Source organism: Parasteatoda tepidariorum, chromosome 1 (assembly GCF_043381705.1).
Source record: "Parasteatoda tepidariorum isolate YZ-2023 chromosome 1, CAS_Ptep_4.0, whole genome shotgun sequence".
NCBI classification, from domain to species: Eukaryota; Metazoa; Arthropoda; class Arachnida; order Araneae; family Theridiidae; genus Parasteatoda; species Parasteatoda tepidariorum.
Window position 1 is genome coordinate 14,875,169 of NC_092204.1, and position 20,415 is coordinate 14,895,583.

Sequence of the window (20,415 nt, forward strand, 5' to 3'; positions counted from 1 at the left end):
TTTAAATCATATTTCAATGATTTAAATAAAATATAAATGATTAAAGAATAAAAAAAAATTTAAAACAAAGTGATAATAAAATGATGAACAATAATGAACATAAGACTGTTAACAAATTATTAAGTAATGAAATTTTATTTAAACAATATACCATACTTGTATTGTTCGAATTAATGTGCTTCACTCAAAAAATTTGATAAAAAAAAAGTGAATAGCTTGCATATAGCACTTGAGATAGGTTTGGGATCAATTTCACACACACAAAAAAAATGACTGACCAGATTAAAAAATCAAATTTTTTGACGATTCTGTATGAAACTTTAATGCTGTTTTGAAATATATTCCTTACTTAAAATACATACATTTGATTGAATAATTAATATATATTGTTCATTGAAAACTATATACATTATTTTCAAACATAAATTTTTTTGGAAAATTGCATTTTTCAGCAGTCTTGCATATTTAAATAGACAACCAATGACAGTTTTTAATTATATTTTGATTTGTGTATTTTGTTACAATATTATATCACAGCTGTATAATCGGTAATATAGATAAATCTTTTCTGCTTTATGAGTGTTAACCATAGAGTATAATATAAATAAAAAGTGAATATAAATGAAATATAAATAGAGCACCTGCATTACGGTAATTTTTATCGCAAGAATAAAATCACGTGGCTGGAGGGCGAATTGAGAAATTTTCTGTCCTTTGCTTCTCTTTGTTACTTCAATGGAAGAAAGTCGAGTGGCAATTTTAAAGTCAAAAATCTTAAAATATGGTCGTTGGGCCAGGATAGCCTGGTTGGTAGATCGTTGGACTCGGGTTCGTGAGAACGGGAGTTTGAATCCAGCCAGCCAAAGAATCCTTGCGTATTAAATGGTGACTGGTCCATGTTAAATTTGTGGGGGTCAAAAATCCTCCAAGTTCCCATAACAAATCACCTTTGGATATACTGATATACATATAACCTTTGGATATACTGATACAAGAGTTTAAATTCCCTGTATTTTCCTGGTTTACCCAATTCTCCCTGTGGAGTGGCAACCCTGTCTATGGTGCATACCCATGTTTGACTTTGAATAGAAATATTTGAAACATTTTAGGCAAAAAAATAAGTTTTTAACTAACTTAAGTAACTTATGGAGTATTTGTGTTGATTTATTTTGCTCATGTAAGAAAGATTTTTCAACTTAAACAAAAACTGCACAGAACATTGATAACAATCATTATAGAAATGTAGGACAGAAAACTTAAATATTATTCAATTCAAATCATTGCAAATTCATTAATAAAGTGTGCATATTAGGTCATACTTTAATTAACATCTCTGCTTCAGCTCCTTCACCAGGTTCAGAAATTCCCAATGCATCCAAAATAATTTTATACCTGCAATAAAATATGCAAGTAAGATGAGAGCAATAGTAGAAGTACTTATTCACACTTGAGATGCACAATGGGCTATTGGCGACGGTCAGGGAAACATTCCTGAGGATTATCCGAAGACATGCCATCACAATTTTGATCCTCTGCAAAGAGGATGACTCCCCCCCCCCTTTCATAGCCTAACAATCTGACCCAAGTCAAGCACTTTATGGTAGAACATTTAAAGAGGATCAATACTGCACAATCTCGGTTCCTACGTAGATTGATCGAAGCGGTCATCCACCCACTGGCTGAAAAAAGGGCGAATGAGATAAGAATCAAAATTTAGACAAACCAAATGAATACAATAATTTCAGATATGTTTGAAAATGTTCTCACTGGAAACAAAATTTTCTCACATTTATTACTTATTTTAGCAATGTTTCAGAAAATGTATGTAAAAGTGCAAATTATTGTCTTATAGATACTATTTTACACTTTTGCAACAATGTCTTGTATTTGTCCTAAAAATTTTATTCTCAACTTCAGTAGATTTTAAATCAAAAAAAATATCCGATTTTTGTTTATCACACTCTCAGTTGTGGTTAAGCAAAGATGGCTTATTTTCACTTTGTATCTGGCTTTTATTCTTAATTAAATAAAAAATACAGTGATGAGATTAGATGTTTTGAAGCAGTCTGCAGTAGTGAGTTTCATTTAGGTTCTGAAACATTTTAAATAGAAATTTGGAACACGTTTTAGTGTACAAATTTTATACTTTTGAAATAAATGCATACATTATCCCCTAAATAACTAAGCTTATTTCTTGAAGGAAGCCTAGTTCAATATTTATTAAATAACCAATCTAAAGCAGATTTTGCTTGTTTTGTTTTAATTGTTTGAATTAAAGCAGTTTGAAATAAAACTGTACAAAGAGTACGATCACAACACATACACAAGTAAACAATACCAGTTTTGGAAAAGTTTACAACAATTTAGATAGATTATAGGAACTGCGCTAGCAATCAAGTTATAGCAAAATAATTAAAAAAATTTTGCAATTTTAGAATATGCTTAAAAAAGGAGGTTTAAACTAAGCAATAAGAGAAAAAGTGGGCTGTGGTTCAGCTCAGCATTGGTTAAAACTTTCTTCTAATTAGAGATAATTAGTTTAAAATTAGGCTTAATCTTTTTCTTTGGTGTTAAGAAAATATTTTTCTCTCTTTTAGATGAAAAAAGTTGCTTAATTAATGCATGTGTGCTATTTATAGAGCGAAAGCAAAAGATACATAAAGCAAAAAAGAAAAAACACCCAACTTTAACCAGCTAAAGTAGGGATTATTTGGTTAAAGCCTGAAGAATATTCCATCTTCGCACTTTTTTTAACTGGCTAAAATTATGTTTAACAATCTGAGCTAATTAAAACTAGAAGTTCTATTATACATGTAGATTAAATGATTGAGAAATGTATTAGTAGGTAATTTATAGATGACCCTTGACTGTTACTTGCAACAAGTCTTGTAGGATATTGGTACTCACTGTGCTGATATATTTTTAAGGTTAAGCATCATTGCCCTAATATAATGTCTATTGCAGGTATAGTTTCTGGGTTTAATAATTTAGGATTAGTTAAACCCAGTGTTAGTCAGTTCTGGAACAACATTTCCTGTTTTATAAGGTATTCTTTAATGGTTTCAAAAAGCATAACATAAAATACAAATAAAAAGTTTACTTAGACTGGAGTTTCTGTGCCTTGTCATTAGATTCTTGATATTTTCGCTTCAAGATGCTGCACTCGTCTGCTTCTGTTCTGATTTCTGCATCCACAATTTCATTGCATCGCTTCAGCTCTTCAACTCTTTCATTCATCATCTTTGTAAAGCAATAAAATAAAAGCATGTTTTAGAGAAAAATAGAACATTAAATATTTTGATTGCTCCAAATAAATTTATACTCACAGTTTCGAATTCCAGCTTGTTTTTCTGTAGTGAAGCAACAGATCTATTTTTGCCATTTAATAATTTCTGGAACCTTTTCATTTGAAATTTTTCAAGGCATTCTTGGACAAGAATTTCCTGGATATCAATATAAGGATCAGCATTAGTTTAAGCTTTCTCAATGAATTTAAAATATTTTTAGTATAATATATACATATTATAAACTGAAAGCTATTAAAATAAAAATTTTAATTTAAACCCATGAACAATTTAAAAACTCCTTTTGCAAAATTTTAAATAACATTCCAATGCCAGAGTGTCATGCTTAACATCCCCAGATTCGATGAGGTATAGGTTCAAATCCCAATGATATCTGTTCTCTGTCTCACAAAATATCCCCGATGGTAGAATGATCATGGTTTATAATTTTCTTGCCAGGGAACTATAAGTGGGAGATTTTACTTAAAATGTAACATAAATAGGGGTAAATTTCATGAAAAAAATCTGCATGAAGTTGGGTTGGTTGCAGTGCCTGATCACGGAGTTCCATTGTATTTTTCATTTGGCAAAGAATTATAAGGTTACAAAGCTAAACATTGATAGCTGCCAATCTAATGTGGATCCGTTGATCAACAACAATAAAATAAAATAGAATAGAACAACAATAAAAAATTTACTGCAATGAAGTTATAAACTATTGAATACAATTTAAAAACAATTAGATAAACACATAAAATTTTCAAGCTCATTATTTATAAAAACAAATTTTAAATTGTAAAATTTTTAAAATTTCTTTTAAATACATAGGGAAAACAATTTTTTTTTTGTATTCTGCTGCATGAGATTTCTTAAAAGACCTTAAATACTTTGGAATCACTGATTTCAAATCTGCAATTGGTTTCTCTCTTCAAGCTACAGTTTTCTTTAAAATGACATTTTTAGTTTATTTTTTGTCGAAATGTACAAGTTTAAAAGCTTTATAAGCAGGGGGTTCCATAAATGTTGCGACAAACTTCTAAACGAGTTTGGGCACAGCACCAGGATTAAAATGGCTATGGGCGCTTCCCTATTATCAATTGTTTCTTCATGTGCTTCTGAACAGGTCATAATAGGTAAGCACCCCTAGTCATGCATGACACTTCCGGGTATGGGTTCCTATGCAAATTCAATCCTAATGATGTGCCTAAACTCCCCTAGAAGTTTGTCGCAACATTTTTGCCACCCCCTGTTATACATAACATTTTTAAACTTGCACATTTCGATAAAAAACATACTAAAAATGCCATTTAAAAAAATTGTAGCTTTAGGAGCAAAATTAAGTTCAGATTTGAAATACCCACACCCGAGTTAGGCAAGATTAAGTATTTGTATAAATGCAAAAAGAATTTGCTTCCCAGTGTTATTCATTATTTTGTAATTATACACATTTCTAGTAAAGTAGTACCTTGATGCAATTAACACCATTTTCAACTTTCAGCTCAAACAAATAATATAAAATGTTTAAATATATTAAATTACCTGTTTTCTAGAAATGCAGCACTTTAGTGACTTTTGGGAGTTAGAGATATAAAACTCAAAATATTTTATTTTCTCTTTTAACTCAGTGTTCGTTTTCTTGTTGGAATCCAATGCTTTGGAAGACAAAGTCATTTTCTCCTAAAAATGGGAAACAATAGTGTCAAACTATTTGCTAAAATAACGTACGTACACTTACGTTTTAGAAATTTTTTTATGGTTATTACTAGCTGGATACTTATTTCCCACAGGGTAAAAAAAATTAACTATCAATAAATCAGTACTGAACTAAACTATGAAATCATGCATAAAATTGAACGACATGTACAAACATAATCAAAAAGAGCTAAAGTAATTCCATTTTTTAAAAATTATTATTTGTATTTGCAATAATTAGATTAAGCAAAACACATTTTTAGTAGTTCATCCCATCAAAATAATGATTAACTGTATTCTTTATCTTTTGGAAAGAATTATCTTTTGTTTGAAGCCAACAAAGTATGGACAAGATTTACCACAATTAAGTAATTTTTTCCTGGTACTTATCCCTTTCAAATGCCCATGTAATAATTTTTTCCACAAACCTAATCAGGCATCCTGCTAACTAAGCGCTCAAAACACGTAGATCCCTAAATATCATGACTTAACTCATATTTCTTAAACAAGGTATCACCTCTTTGCATTCAGATATTTTAAAGTATTCCCAATCATTGAGTGCTAATTTATCCTCCTCTTTTCAAAAACTGACTAGTTAATAAGCTTACCAATTTTTTTTAAACATACAATACCGCCATAATTTTAAGCTCCTCAGTTAACGTATTCAATGTTTTCTTTTTTTCCTCCAGTGTCGTTAACAATGATGAACGTTGACTCTCCATTCGTTTTCTCTCTTCCTCATTCGTTTCTCCAGCCATCTTCTTCAGTCGCAGTTGTAATTTTTCAATGTGAGACTCCTAAAAAGTTTTAAATATTATTTTAATAAAAATTCAAATATTAGGTATAATTAATTAATAAGAAGGTTAAGACCATAACACAAAAACTGCAATGATAATTTGAAAAATGCAAATGAGTCTGAAATGTAGTAGCTATTATAACAGAAAGGATTTGTGAGGTTTTCTCTCGCTACCTAAGCACTATACGACAGTATTTTTCACACAATCAATGATAAACGGGTAATTACTGAGCAGCTGTCAGTCCATTTATTTTTTTTCTGAAAGAGACATGTAATGCGAGACCATTCTTTGTCAAGATCTAGAAACTAGAAAGTTTGAGTCGATCAATAGCTAGATTTTGAATTATTAACAAAGCTTGGAAAGACAACCAAATCAAAATGTATGAGTAAATTTTCTTGTGGATTCATCTGTTATCTAACAATCCCAGAATGTACGAAGTGAAAGCAGGTAAAAACTTTATCAGAAACTCTAGTGGAATATCATAATTCTAATAGATTAGTAAATTCTAATGGAATTGACATCTGTCCTGTGGTCCAGATCCACCCATATGTTGGATAGAGTCAAAAGAGCACTGCATAGACATTGGTTTCATATGGGAAACGAAATCGAGGTGCGCATTTCCAACTGGTTCAAACAGCAAACAATATTTTTGTTTTGATTTAAGACTAAATGTTATAATGGGACAAACGCCTAGAAAGATGCAGACAATACTCTTCAATTTCCTTAAATTAATAATATAAATAGCTTTTTATTTATAATTCATTGATTTTATCTAATAAAACATCATTATAAAAATATTGATTCATTACAAATTCCTAAACACATCATAACCTAAAGATTCCCAAACTAGGAGCTGTGGTTCCCTAAAGACAATGATTGACATACAAGGAAACAATGAATCATTACAATTGCTTTTTTTCTTTCATTTTTAATGTAAAAGTGCTGTTATTAACAAATGATATAAAGAACGCATTGAGAAAGCAGATATTTTGAGAGAAAAAAAAGTTTATTGCTTAAGTTTACAAGCCTTTACCACAGTATTTTTGGTACTAGGTCTTAGAAAATAAACTAGTCTTCTTATTTCTTTCCACAAGCATTGAAAATTCCCTTTTTAACGCTGCTTTCAAAAGATTAATTATTAATCAATATCAATCAAATGAGAAAAATAGACATTCAATAAAATGCTAAAAGCAAAATTTCATAAAATAGAAATTTTTAATTGCCTATGTAATTTTTTAGAAAATGCATGCTTCATCACAGAATGAGATGGCTCATACAGAACAAATTAAAACTGAGCAGATTTAATTGATTGGATTTGTAACTAATATGGCTTTAGAATCTTTTTAAAACATACTAATTAATTCTGACTATTACTAATTGACATTCACTTAACAATAGACAAACTCATCATATAAAAATAAATTTTTTCTTTAGAATTTACATTTTCTTTTATATCTTAGCTATTAAAAATGAATAATTTCTTTTACGAAATTGTAGTGTTAGTTACTTTGAGATTTGTCATACGATTAAAAAATTTTTTTAAAATTTATTATAAAAAGGTTATATTACTATGATTATTTAATCATAATTTTAATTCATATATTATTATATGCCAAAATTTGATTACGTTATCTCTAAATGAGCAGAATTAATCTAGAGAAATGGTGAAATAGCAAATCTGTGCAGATGACATTTTAAAAATTAAACAAATTTAAGTTTTTAAGTATAAAAAATATACTTACAACATTATACATTTCACTTTCTTGTTTGGTTCTTATTTGATCAAGAGCAATAAGTTTAACATTTAAATTTTTCACTTCTGTTTGCTTGTTCTGTAAAAATATATAAAGGATTAGTATTGTGAAAATACAGTAATATATTAGCCCTATGGTATTCAGGTCATGCAGAAATGAATGACACTGCTATCACAGGACGTAATACAATTTATTGCATAGTACATTAGCTAGATGTAAATCTTGTCCATGTCAATGCTCTCTTATTTTTTAGCCGTAAGATCTCAGAGGACTTAGAGTCTGTTAGACCCTGAAGTGGAGGTATTGGTACACAATATATGGACAATAGCATGCATTTCTGCAGAAAATTGAATTTGTTGGCTCCTGATGACACCTATTATATTACATACATATAATGAATACAAATATATAAGACATCAAGGTTTATCTCGGCTTAGAATCTCGATCAGGGATCACGGCATAGTACCATGCTGGCTGAGGCCTACGTGTGGTCAGCAGTCCCACGAGTTGAGATATGTTGCTCTAGTTATATGTGAACCATTCTGGCATACACTGACGTGATAGTTTTCTTGTATCATTGGTGTTCACACTCTCAATGACTCTCTTACAATAAGAATTATTTATACATTTTGTATAGCTCATGTCTCCTTTTGTCTTTTCCAAAGGTTTTATCTGTCATATTGTTTATATAGGGCGCGTAGCCAGATTTTTTAACGAAAAATAAGCACCTTTTAAGTACTTTTAAGCACTCAAAAAATATTTTTAATCACTTACCAAAAAAAAAACATTACTAGGATCTGTGCATTATTAATAATTATTTTTTTCTATCGTTTAAAGTTCTTAATTGATAAACATAGAATCAATAAAATTCAAAAACTTTAGATAATCATGATAAATTAACTAGGTTTCTGCTAAATAGTGCAGAAAAAATTTGAAAATCATGCATTTTTTATAATTTAGAACAACAATCGACATGGCAAAGAAAAAATCTCTTCTTAAAAGATAGAAAATTAAGCAATTTTTACAGACCCTGAATAAAGAAGCACCTTTAAGGGCTTTTAAAATACGTAAATCAAAAATAAGCACTTTTAAAAAATGCTATGCACTCTGTTTATAGATTTGTTGTGAGAGTCATTGTATCCATAAGTTCTGTATAGTTCAATCATATCTAGAAAAATTCTCGCCATCATAACACTGATTTGGATACATCACTCATTTCCTATCTCAGAAAAAAATTAAATATAATCCCTTAAACATTTTTTGCTATTCGAAATTCCAGAAAAATAAAAAATTAAAAAAGTGTCACAGTAAATCAGCATTCACTTGTCAAGTACATGCTTAAACTCTGAGATCAAAATCTAACAAATTATAACAAAATTATGAAAGCTTTCATTGCACAATTTCAGTTAACCTCTCCTAATTTCTCAGTTGTGGTGGATCAACAGACCTATGCATCAAACTTTATCAAAATTGGAAATTTTGAGATAGGAACCAACGTAAAGTAAATATCAAGAACATTTCCTATACAATACTGAATTGTAATAACTTAATTATAAAAATAAGTCTATTATTTTTGATGAATTTATTTAAACAAATTCTTACTTTGATTTCAGTGTCCAAAAACTTTTCTTTTATCTTTAAATCATTCATTTCATGGTTACAACTTAAAATGGTTTTACAAATATTAGCTATTTCATTTTCCAGTTTTTGATTTTTTGACTTCTCTCTTTGCAAAATAGCATCTAGCTCCTTTGTATAATGATCTGCATCAAAAGTTTCTTTAGCTAAGCTTTCAATGTCATCTTCAAGTTTTTTATTGGTGTCTCTGACCGTAATTATTCTAAAAAGGCAAAATATACTTAATATAACAACTAACAAATTAATCTGCAAGTTAGGAGTATAGTGGACAATTATTAAATAATTTTCTTGCTAGAAACCTATTTTTTGGTCTGTCGACTATATAAGATACCAATAGTACAAAGTTTAAAAATAAATACATGAATAGAATAAATTTATAAAAATGATACAGATATTATTTGAAATACTTTTCAATTAAAAGTTTCTAATGCTAAAAAATTTAAATATAATTTTAATTAAATTTTTTTAAAAATTTGATTATGAATGTTGTATAAAATGATTTCAAAAATATCCATTCATGCAAATCAAAAATAGTAAATAAAATTAAATAATTTTTTATAAAATTTTATGCAAAGATGAAGATAAAAACGTTTCATGTTGTTTAGCTATATTTAAATGCTTTTTTTTTTACATGCTTTCAAAGTTACACAATACATAAAATTGATGCACTTTTCAATGTATTTAGATTTAAATTTTGCATGGTATTCAGCAAATTAAAAAAAAAATTGCAAAAAATGCCTAATTAGATAGCAAATAAGTGATATTCTAAATCAAATTCTAGGAGGATTTACTTTTCAGACTTGCTATCCAATTGCTTTTTAAGTTGTTGCAGGCTATTCTGTGTCGTTTGCTTTTGAAGCAGAATATTGTTCAAAACATTTCTGACAGTTGATAACTAAAAAAAGAAAAGAAATACAAATTATAATTGCTCCAAACAATTTTCTTTGAGCCAGAAATAAACAATATTAATTTATTTTAGCATAAAAATTAGATTTTACTGTAATTATTTTCATAATACAAATTGATATCTGAGTATTCATTTTTAAGTTTATTGCCAAAAATTGCATGCTAATTTTGTTAGCATGCAATTTTTGATTTCTAAATTGTTAGATATTTAAAATATTTATGCATGTATAAATATTTTAAATATCTAACTACATATTTTTGTTAAATAAAGTTGCCAATTTTATTTACATAATCAGTACACTTTTTAAAAATATGCACAATACAATTGGCATTATAAACAGACAAAAACTCCTCCACATGAAATGTTTTGAAAATATATTTAATAATGAATACATGATAAAAGATACATCTATACTATTTTTCTTTTGGGAAAATTTGTGGAAGTATGCGAAACGAATGTAAGTTACAAACAAATGCACATTCTAAAAGCTTTTAAAACATTAAGCAATTACATTTAAATTATTCATCTGGAAGTGAAAAATTATGTCAAACTAAATTTACTATACAAATTAGAACATTTTCTAAGGCTTTCGAAACACTAGGCAATTTCATTGATATGATTATTCATTTGGAAACAAAGAACAATGAGCAATTAAATTGATATGCACGTTTAAACATTTATTAATTCTAAAAACATTAGAAGTAATATTTTTTTTAATTTCAATATATTCAGGAAGATACATATCATGTAAGTTAAACTAAGATTGACAAATAAAATTTGAACTCAGAATGCAACCATAAATCATAAAAGTAAGGTTTAGAAACCTACTTCAGCTTTTAAATCTTCTTCTCTTTCAATAGCAGTTTTCCTATCATTTCGCAATTTAGAGGCTATCACATCTTTTTCTTTAATTTTGCGCTCAATTTCATTGTTATGTGATATTTCAATAGTTAGAAGATCTTTTTGCTCCTTTAATGTATGTTTTAAAGCCACTTGCTCATCTTGCTGATTTTCTATATTCTGAAAAAGAATGTTTTACATGTTATTACTATGATGGTAGAATAAAGAAATTAATTAAAAATGTGTAAACAAATAGACAGAAGTATTATTTAGGAGTTGAACTCCTATATAATGAGAGCCTAGGAGCCAAGACAAATTGCTAGTAAAATCTGGTTGCTCGTAAAGCCCGAGTTAGCTGAAATCATAAAAAATAAAAGCTATAATTTTTATAAAAATCAAACTAAAAATTAAAAAAAAAAAACACATACACACAACTTACTTTAACTTTTTTTATTACACTGATTGAAAAAAAAACGCTTTTTTTTTAGATAATTGAATAAATTTCAATGAATAATTATAAATTAAGTACAACGCCCACAACACAAACTGTATTATCAGAAATTCCTCTTAAGTCTTGCAAAACTTGCAATTTCTTGGCAAACTTAGTGTTTTCAGATGTCAATAGCTGTGGTTTAATTGTTTCATCCCAATCACTGCTTTATTCTACATTTTATAAACCATTTAGTCAAGAACAGGCAATCAGACAAATGAGTAACAGTCTATTCAATGGTTTTTTTTCTTCAGCAATATCTATCATCATTCAAATCAATTTAGTGGAGTTTTTTTGCACTTAATACTTTCTGTTTAATGAAGTAAAATGTATCAATGGATTAAAATTTTATGTCTACAAAAATATAGACAAAAATATATCAAGGCTCGAAAATTATATACCCCAATATGTTGAGGACATGTAAAAATTTCAATTGATATCTATTCTTTATCCTTATATGCTTGATCATGGACATGTAAATATTCAAACGGCGCAGGAAGAACCAATTAGGATATATACTATACTATGGCACCAAAGGGGAAAAAAATAGATTGGACCTAAATACTATTGAATTTAATTGCATCAATCAAGATTTATTAAACAAAATAAACTAATAATTTTTTATTTCCTTAGCCATGCTTATTTTTATTAAAAAAAAGTTTAGCTCAATAGCTGTGTATTAGAAAATAAATAATATAAAAATTTATAGCATCTTTTCAACTGAATTTGAATGAATTTGCTGATAGTACTTAATAATACAGATAATGGCATTTCTTTGTCAATAACAATGCTTTGCAATTCCTCCATTGTGTTTCCTTTTCAATAATACTTAACACTTCAAATTTATATTTAAAATAAAAGTGTTGATCTGATATAGATGTAATGCTTTTAATATTATTTGCTTTTGACAGATTAAAAACAAATACAGTCATATATTTTAATTATTATGCAAATGAAAAAAAAATTAGGTAAGTAAAAATTTCATTCACAATCATATGCAACTTTTCTACTAACTTTCCAGGCAGGGGATGAAGGAATTTAAGATTTTTCAAATCTTGAGCTCTAAATATAACAAATTGCACATAAAACTTTTTAAAATGCTGAAAAAATTCAAGAAATAGAAATTTAAAGTTTAATTCTTGTTATGTTTTTATTTAAATTAGAGAAATCCTACTTCTAGATTATTTTAAAAACTAGGAATTCGAATGTTCATTTAAAATATTTACCGAAACTTACTTTTATCTGTAAGCATTGATAATCTGAATTTGATTGAGTCATAATTGATTGATACCCTTTCCTTGTTGCTTCAAAAGTTAACAACAGAAATTAGTCTGTTTCGAGTTTTGAGAAATTTAAATTTTAAATATGTTGTGTCATTTTTTCTTATAGGCTTGCAAACTATAGACACAGGAAAATGACAAATACAAGTGAACATAAAATATAAAATAACAACTTGAAAATGTATAAAAGTAATAGGCTTGAAATTAATTACTAAAAAATCAGTTCAATTAAAATAATTATGCACATAATCCAAAAATATTTACTATGAAAAAGAAAAATGAATAAACACATATGTGTATTTATTTAAAATACCCAAAATATTTTCTTTTAAAAGGCTTCCTTCTACTGAGTGCATACAATAATTTTTTAACGTTTGTACCAGATTGCTGTTCATTTTCTGTAAGTTCCAATGAATGCTGAAAGTTCCGCATTGCTTCAAAGGTTGTAGTCTTGCCGCAAATGTTGGTACTGGTTGTAGTTTCTTCCTACTGTCTACATTGGTATTACTTTGCATTTTTTAAATTCTTGAATCAACTATACCATAAGCTTCTCAACATTTTCATCAACTGATGCATAAGCATCAAAAGTGCTGTTTTAAACGTTACTCTAAACTGTGATAATGTTCTTCACCATTAGCATCAAGAGTTACTGTTTTACTTTTCAGAATGAAATCACTTCAGTATATTTTTTTAAAACGATTTTAGAATTTCTGAATAATATATGCGGGAATCTGCTACTTACAAAAACGATCCAAAAGGGTATTATTAACATTGTAAAAATAGAATTTGCAATAGAATCATTAAAACAAGACAATACACACAGAAATGAATGATCAAGTTTAAGTGTATTACTCAATATACCAGAACATACTAAAGTTAAAATTTTCTGTTCGCACAGTAAGAAAGAAATGTTTTTAAATGAAAAAAGTGGCTTAAAATTTATTACAAGGTGAAAAGTTAATTTCATCAAAATAAATAATTTAATTAATGCATGAAAATTGCACAATATACAGACTAAGATAAAAATTAATGAGTTGTTGAAATTAAATTGGGCATTTTTCCTTTTATTACCTATATTACAATTATTTTTCCTAAAATGAAGTTATGCATGATTTTAAAATTCGATTGAATATTTGTTTTCAGTAAATTAAAAAAAATTTTTCCCAGCATTCTATGTTTGAATTTCTTTTGACAAAATTGTTTTATCTTATAATAAATACATCTTATTATAAATCCATCTTATAATAATAAATACATAATAATAATGAATATATAATAATAAATATCTTATAATAATGAATATCTTATAATAAATAAATATAGTTAGTATCAAAAAGTACTTTTTTCAAAATATGCTCTATAGGACCATCCTTGTAGGCTAATTTCTTTCATCAAGCATTACATCAAACATTACTCTAAGAATATAATTATATAAAAATAGTAATTTTGTACATTAAAACTTAAACATGCAAGTTTTATAATACTCTCTCCAATGTATTCTAGAAATGTGATATAAAATGAAAGGTTGTTAACTTAAATTTTACAAGTTTACAAGCAGATAGAATAGCTTGATACTTAATGAGATAGAGAAATTAATTTTCTTCTATAAACCTATCAAAAATCAATAATAATTGAAACTTTAAATGAATATGAAAATATTTATTGAAGTAAATATTCATTAATATAAATAATAGCTTGTATTTTACTCAACATTTCATAATAAAATGTTAAAATTTCAATTTTTAACAAGAATATCTCTAAGAATATAATTACATAAAAAGAGTAATTTTGAGCATTGAAACTTAAACATAGAAGTTATATAATATTCTCTCCAATGTATTCTAGAAATGAGATATAAAATAAAAGATTGTAAACTCAAATAATATAATTTTCATTTTTGCTTACTAAATATATTATATATTTTACCCAGACTCAATAGATAAGATTTCAAATACACAAAATAGTTCTTAATAATGCTTTTCTTTATTGAGGCGTTAGAAAGGTAATATGTATTTGTCAACTAATGGCTGTGGAAATATTCTCAAATCTAACAGTTTAGCATTCACTAGAGCATAGTAACACTTAACACTCTACTAGAATAAAGTATTTTACTAGTAAAAATACATTTCCTAAGATAATGTGATTATTTTATGATTACAAAACAAAATTTTATAAATTTCTAAACAAAACTTTAAAAAAAAAACTCTAAAAGAACAGTTTAAATTTAGCTAAAACAATTTAACATTTATAATGCATTAAGACACACTATCAGGATGCATTTTTTACTGAAACAAATAAACCCTAAAATAAGTGTTACTAAACTATCATTATAGGTGATATCACCAATATTATATTTATTATAGGTGATAACTTTCGATATTTTCATGTAGGTTAGATAAAAAAAGATTTTATAAAATGTTTAATTACCTCTGATAATTTATTGATTTCTTTACTTCTCAGCTGAATTTGATTAACTGCTTTTTCCCAGTTGTTGATTAGATTATTTCTTTCATCGTACGCACTTCGAAATTCTTCTTGAATTCGATCTAATTCAGACTACAAATAAATTGATTAAAATAAACATTAAACACACTTTAAAGTTAAAAAACAGATATTGATACATTTTAAAAATCATTTGTTACATACATTTCATTTCAGAAAGTATTTTACGAAAATAAAACAAATTTTAGTCCAATACAGTAACAACACCTTATGTTCAGTGCACATTTCTATAAAATAAAACTGTTCAAAAAATTATAATCTACAATATGAAGTATGGGATTAATAAGGAAATACGAAACAATATATGGTATGCCCAGCATAAAAGTGAACAATGTTTTTCAAAAAAAAAAAAATGTTCCTTTTAAAAAAGCTTGTAATTTGAAGTATTTGATTAAAGTAAAATACGATTTAAGTTTTTCTCCTTCAAACTTTGAAATTTTTTATAAAAATAATGTAAAGCAAGTAATCTTATTTTGAAAAAAAAAATGAATATAATAGGTAATTTTATTTTTTTAAGGAAATTTTTTTTAAACAATTCTTTAAGCTCCTTTTCGTTGAATACAAAGTAATACATAATTAGTATTCTTATTTCGTTTTTAAATTCTGACGAATATTTATTAAGCATGACAGTTTAAAATTGGATGTATGCCTTTTTATACAAATTTTTGAAAAAAGTCCTTGATAACCAAAATTTAAAGTTTTACAACTTCATAAATTTTTTATCAAAATTTAAAAAAAAAGTCAAACTGAATTTATTACTGTAGGTTTAAATTTAGTTATTTGCTTTTTTTATATTTTTATGCAAAAAAAGAGCTTAAAGTATTTTTAAAAATTTTATACGTAATAAAAAAGTAATCAAAAATACTTTTTTTCCTCCAAATAACATAAAATAATTAATTTACAATATTTTAATTGAAAGTACTTAATGTTTTAAAAATGTTAAATGCATTTTTGCTCTTATCAAAAAGAGTTTTTAAAGCACACAAATTAACCTTTATTGAAAAAGTTTATATTATTTTGATTATGAGATTGAAAATTTTTTATAGATCCTTATAGAAACATAATGAAATTAGTTGTATAATTTAATTCACATAAAACATTAAATTTTATAAGCTTGCTTGACACAAAGGCAAAAATTAGCAAGTTTCTACAAATGTTTGATAGAGAAAAATTTTCTAAGGAAAGAAAATAGAATAAAATATTCTAATCAATGACAAAAATTTTCATGGAATGAAATATTACTTATTTTAATTATGATAAAAAATTAATAGCATTTTCAATTAAATAAATAAATAAAAATTAATACATTAAAGTAAAAAACTAATTAAGTAGATTAGAGGATAAACTTTTGTGCAATTTGAAAAATTTAACAACAGGACTTAGAAAAATCAATCTTAAATTAAATTCTAATGAAGGTTACACTTTACAAATAGGATAGATAAAATTGTTATGAGACGTATGAAATTTTGTTCATCTTATATTTCAGATCTTAAAGAATAAATTGATAAATAAACATTTCATTTAATGTCTTAGAGTACTATTACACATTTAGATATTATTAATGTTGGATATCACACTAATAATAATGAAATTTCATTGTTCTAATGGAATTTTATGTCAAGAGAATTAAGTTTAAAATTTTCAACAAATACTTTAAAATTTTAAAATATTTCTTTAATGGTTCAGTTTAAAATTTCTTAAAACATGCAAGGATTATCAAAATGTTTGAAGAAATTTTCATGTAGATATATCAGCAGTATAAAGGAATTTTTACTCTTGTTAAGGAGTAGGGATTTTTCACTCTTATTAGATTCATGAACGTGCAACTGATTGTTTAATTTACCAAACCAATGGGCCCACTCAAGTTCTCTGTAATGGTATAATTCCAAGCACTGGAGTTTGTGTGTTTGTTACAAATTGTCTGTTACTGTCTTTAACAAAAATTAGAAGGCAAAAAAAAGTAGGGTCTGGGCAAAATCCCTTGTTGGGTTGGTTCTACTACATTAAAGTTCAAGTGCGTATTTTTATGTTGTTAATGTTTTGAGATTCTCCGGATTATAAATCTTTGGTTAACAGTTCTTTTTTCTCACACAAACCACATTAATGAATCAGTTTTTATATTCTTCCTATAGTGGCAGAAAAAGCAATGTTTAAGAGATTTTCTAAAATAATGCAAGGATGTGAAGCTGTTGATTTATAAGTAAAGATAAAGAATTATTTCTAACAATTTTGAAGAGCAAAATTATTAAAATTTCCATAAGAAAAATGAATCTCTATTAAATCCGGAATCAAGTTAAGGTTGATATTTACTTAAAATATTTCAATAAAGATTACAGAACATCTGACTAGAAAAATTTTAAAATTAAAATTTACTTGGACAATAAGGACTTCAGTGTTTACATCCTCAAGAGCACATTTCTTTTCATAGGCTTCTTTGCTCAATCTCTCAACAAGCAAACCAAGTTCCTAAAATGTAGACAAACTTTTGTTAACTATTTTTTTTATGAAAAAAATGATGGTTTAATATCAAATGTTGATAATATAAAATAATATAATAATATGAAATTTAAATATTAAATTATATAATATAAAATTTAAATATTAAATTATATAATATAAAATTTAAATATTAAATTATAATGTTGTGATATAATAATGTTACATAATATGTCCATAATATATTTAAATATCTGTCATATGTAATATGTTTAAAAATTTTCAAAAATTGAACAATAACAATCATAGAATACATTTAATTATTAATCTATAGTGTACTTCCTTGAAGTAAAGAAAAAAAAAAACACAAAGTAATTTTAAAGTCTTTTTGAAATGAACCTTGTAATTTTCATGATATTTTAAGAAATATTTCTAAAGAAATACCTTCATCAACAGTTGTTTATTAATTCTGAAAAATTTTCAATTTTTGAGAAAAGTGGCCACATGTTTTAAAAAGTAGCCACTGTTAAAAATTCTACAATTGGCCAATTGCCAGTAGTAAAATTTCCAAATCTTGCCTTATAATATAATAGGTAAACGTTTAACATGGTAAAACGTTTTCTACTGCTTGTGGAAACAGAACAGCATTTTAAAAGCATACTATAATGTACTTAATTTAAAAGAGGAAGAATCAAAGCTAGAAGGTAGTTAAAAATGTAAACTTATGTTACAAAGAAACATACTGTAATTTTACTGTCATCTTCACTAGTGTACTTCATTAACACCATATTATCTTTTTCCATCTCTGCAGATTTTTCCAGATATTGCATTAATTTTTCTTCATCCCACTGAATTGCAGATTTCAATTTTTCTCCTTTTTCTCTTTGCTGAGAAATAGCCATCTAAAAATTGAAACAGCTTCTTCAAATAAAAAAACAATGGGTGAATTTTTAATGCATCTTTTGTTAAAGAACAAAACTAATAAGTCTAATTAACATATTTGACATCAATGTATTGTCAGGATGAGCAAGAAAAATAAATAAATAAAACTTTATACACAATTTAAGACTTAAAAAAGTTAAAACTTAAAAACAATCTGAGAATTAAAATTAATAAGGTAATTTTAGATTCATAACTATTTTTGCAAAACTATCCATAAATAATAAAGATTAAAATAAATGTCAAATTTGCTGCTTTTTCTCTGAATAAAGAAGACAAAATAATCTTCAAAATATTTATTTATAATTTTTTATCGTTAATTAATAAAAAAATTTATAAGTACAACAAATTTACATGTAAGAAATTATTTTCCATAAAGAGTGTACCATATGAACTCTATTGTAGTAGGTATTTATATCTATTCATTTTGTGCCATTAATAAGTTGAAGTTATTTAAAGTAATAAAAGCTAACCTACTTCTCTTTTTTTCTGTCGGCCTCTTAAAGATTTTATTTCATTGTTGACAGCTTTCATTTCTTGCTCTAAGCGACTACACTCACGATCTATGAGTTTTTCAGAATGAATTTCCATTTCTAGCTCATGTTCTCTTGTTTTAAAAAGTTGCTAAATATAATTAACATGGATATCAATAAAATAGAAATTGAATTCAAATGCATGTAATATTTAATAAAATGAATTAAATACAATTGAGTTAAAAAAATAAAAGATACTTTTTCATTTCACCTGTGCAAACAATAAAGTCATCATCACAAAGTCAATAGGTGCAAGTAAATAATTTTTTTNAATGCATGTAATATTTAATAAAATGAATTAAATACAATTGAGTTAAAAAAATAAAAGATACTTTTTCATTTCAACTGAGCAAACAATAAAGTCATCATCACAAAGTCAATAGGTGCAAGTAAATAATTTTTTTTTTTCTTTGTTGAAAAAATGATGACTATTTTTTTAAAAAAAAAATAAACAAATGAAATAGCTGAATTTACTGATGCCAGCGAAATGGGAAAGTATGTATCAAAAATAATATATTTAAACACATATAAGATTCCACGAACATCTTATATTTGTTTAAACTGAGGATATTTCTGTATCGGTGTCTGTTCGTACCAACTACGCCGCCAAGATACCAAAGGGATTTTAAACTTAAATATAAACAGGCAACTTTCAAATTTAAATATGTATATAGATATATTTCTTGAGACTTGTGAGTGGCTACAAGTTTTCCCCTTTTGGGCCTGCTATTTTTTTGGTTAAGGTGCAGAAGAGACACGATGTTTTAACGATAATTTTTCATCATTTTAGCTGAAATCCCATTTCTGGTTACCATGATATTCTTTGCAGACTTTGCTTTCAATGACGTCACCTCTAGGTTAAAAAAAACTTATGTTTACTGTTACATGATTTGTTCTTGGTTTATTTTCATGTATATTTTATTTTCGAATAGCCAAATATAAGAGGGACCGCAATTGTAAACAATTACCTTTTTTCTTTAACTTTACAAAAGTCCCTGCCTGAAAGCCAACAAAACTTTAGCGTTTATTTTGGCCTAGATACCGATAAGGATATTTTATCTATAAACTTTTTAAATAAAAAAATTGTTAAGAATTAAATTTAAGAGAGTTTATAATTTTGCATCGAAATGAAAAATACATACCTGTTTATAGCTAAGAGTTTGATGCAAATCATTTATATGATCCCTCATCTTTTTACCTTTATTAATATTGTTTTCCAAAATAACTTTAAGTTTCTCTACCTCGATTTTCTTCAGTTTTAGCTGAAAAATAAATAAATACTTAATTTAACTTTTGAAAAATAATTTAATTTACAAAAATGAC

At 26.4% G+C, this 20,415-nt stretch overlaps 2 protein-coding genes across 4 annotated transcripts in view; one reads left to right on the top strand and one right to left on the bottom strand.

The window, feature by feature from the left end:
* Positions 1–20,415, bottom strand: part of LOC107446995 (coiled-coil domain-containing protein 39) — a 30,609-nt gene that overhangs the window by 9,933 nt on the left and 261 nt on the right. The window contains exons 2-15 of one of the 2 annotated variants that reach the window (XM_016061790.3): positions 20,235–20,354; positions 19,037–19,183; positions 18,364–18,522; positions 17,558–17,650; positions 15,110–15,238; positions 10,901–11,092; positions 9,957–10,060; positions 9,130–9,367; positions 7,516–7,605; positions 5,609–5,773; positions 4,824–4,961; positions 3,327–3,443; positions 3,101–3,240; positions 1,320–1,392 (exon numbers count right to left, since the gene is read on the bottom strand). In XM_016061790.3, coding sequence (XP_015917276.2) covers positions 1,320–1,392; positions 3,101–3,240; positions 3,327–3,443; positions 4,824–4,961; positions 5,609–5,773; positions 7,516–7,605; positions 9,130–9,367; positions 9,957–10,060; positions 10,901–11,092; positions 15,110–15,238; positions 17,558–17,650; positions 18,364–18,522; positions 19,037–19,183; positions 20,235–20,354 — 1,905 coding nt within the window. Of the gene's footprint in view, positions 1–1,319; positions 1,393–3,100; positions 3,241–3,326; positions 3,444–4,823; positions 4,962–5,608; positions 5,774–7,515; positions 7,606–9,129; positions 9,368–9,956; positions 10,061–10,900; positions 11,093–15,109; positions 15,239–17,557; positions 17,651–18,363; positions 18,523–19,036; positions 19,184–19,290; positions 19,363–20,234; positions 20,355–20,415 lie in introns of those variants that run through there. The other variant, XM_043045431.2, reaches the window with a different exon arrangement.
* LOC107446992 (alpha-1,2-mannosyltransferase Alg9) overlaps positions 19,832–20,415 on the top strand; it is a 32,053-nt gene continuing 31,469 nt past the window's right edge. Inside the window, exon 1 of one of the 2 annotated variants that reach the window (XM_043045436.2) lies at positions 19,832–19,949. The gene's annotated coding sequence lies outside the window, so the exon portion shown is untranslated. The remainder of the gene's footprint in view (positions 19,950–20,415) is intronic. The other variant, XM_043045435.2, reaches the window with a different exon arrangement.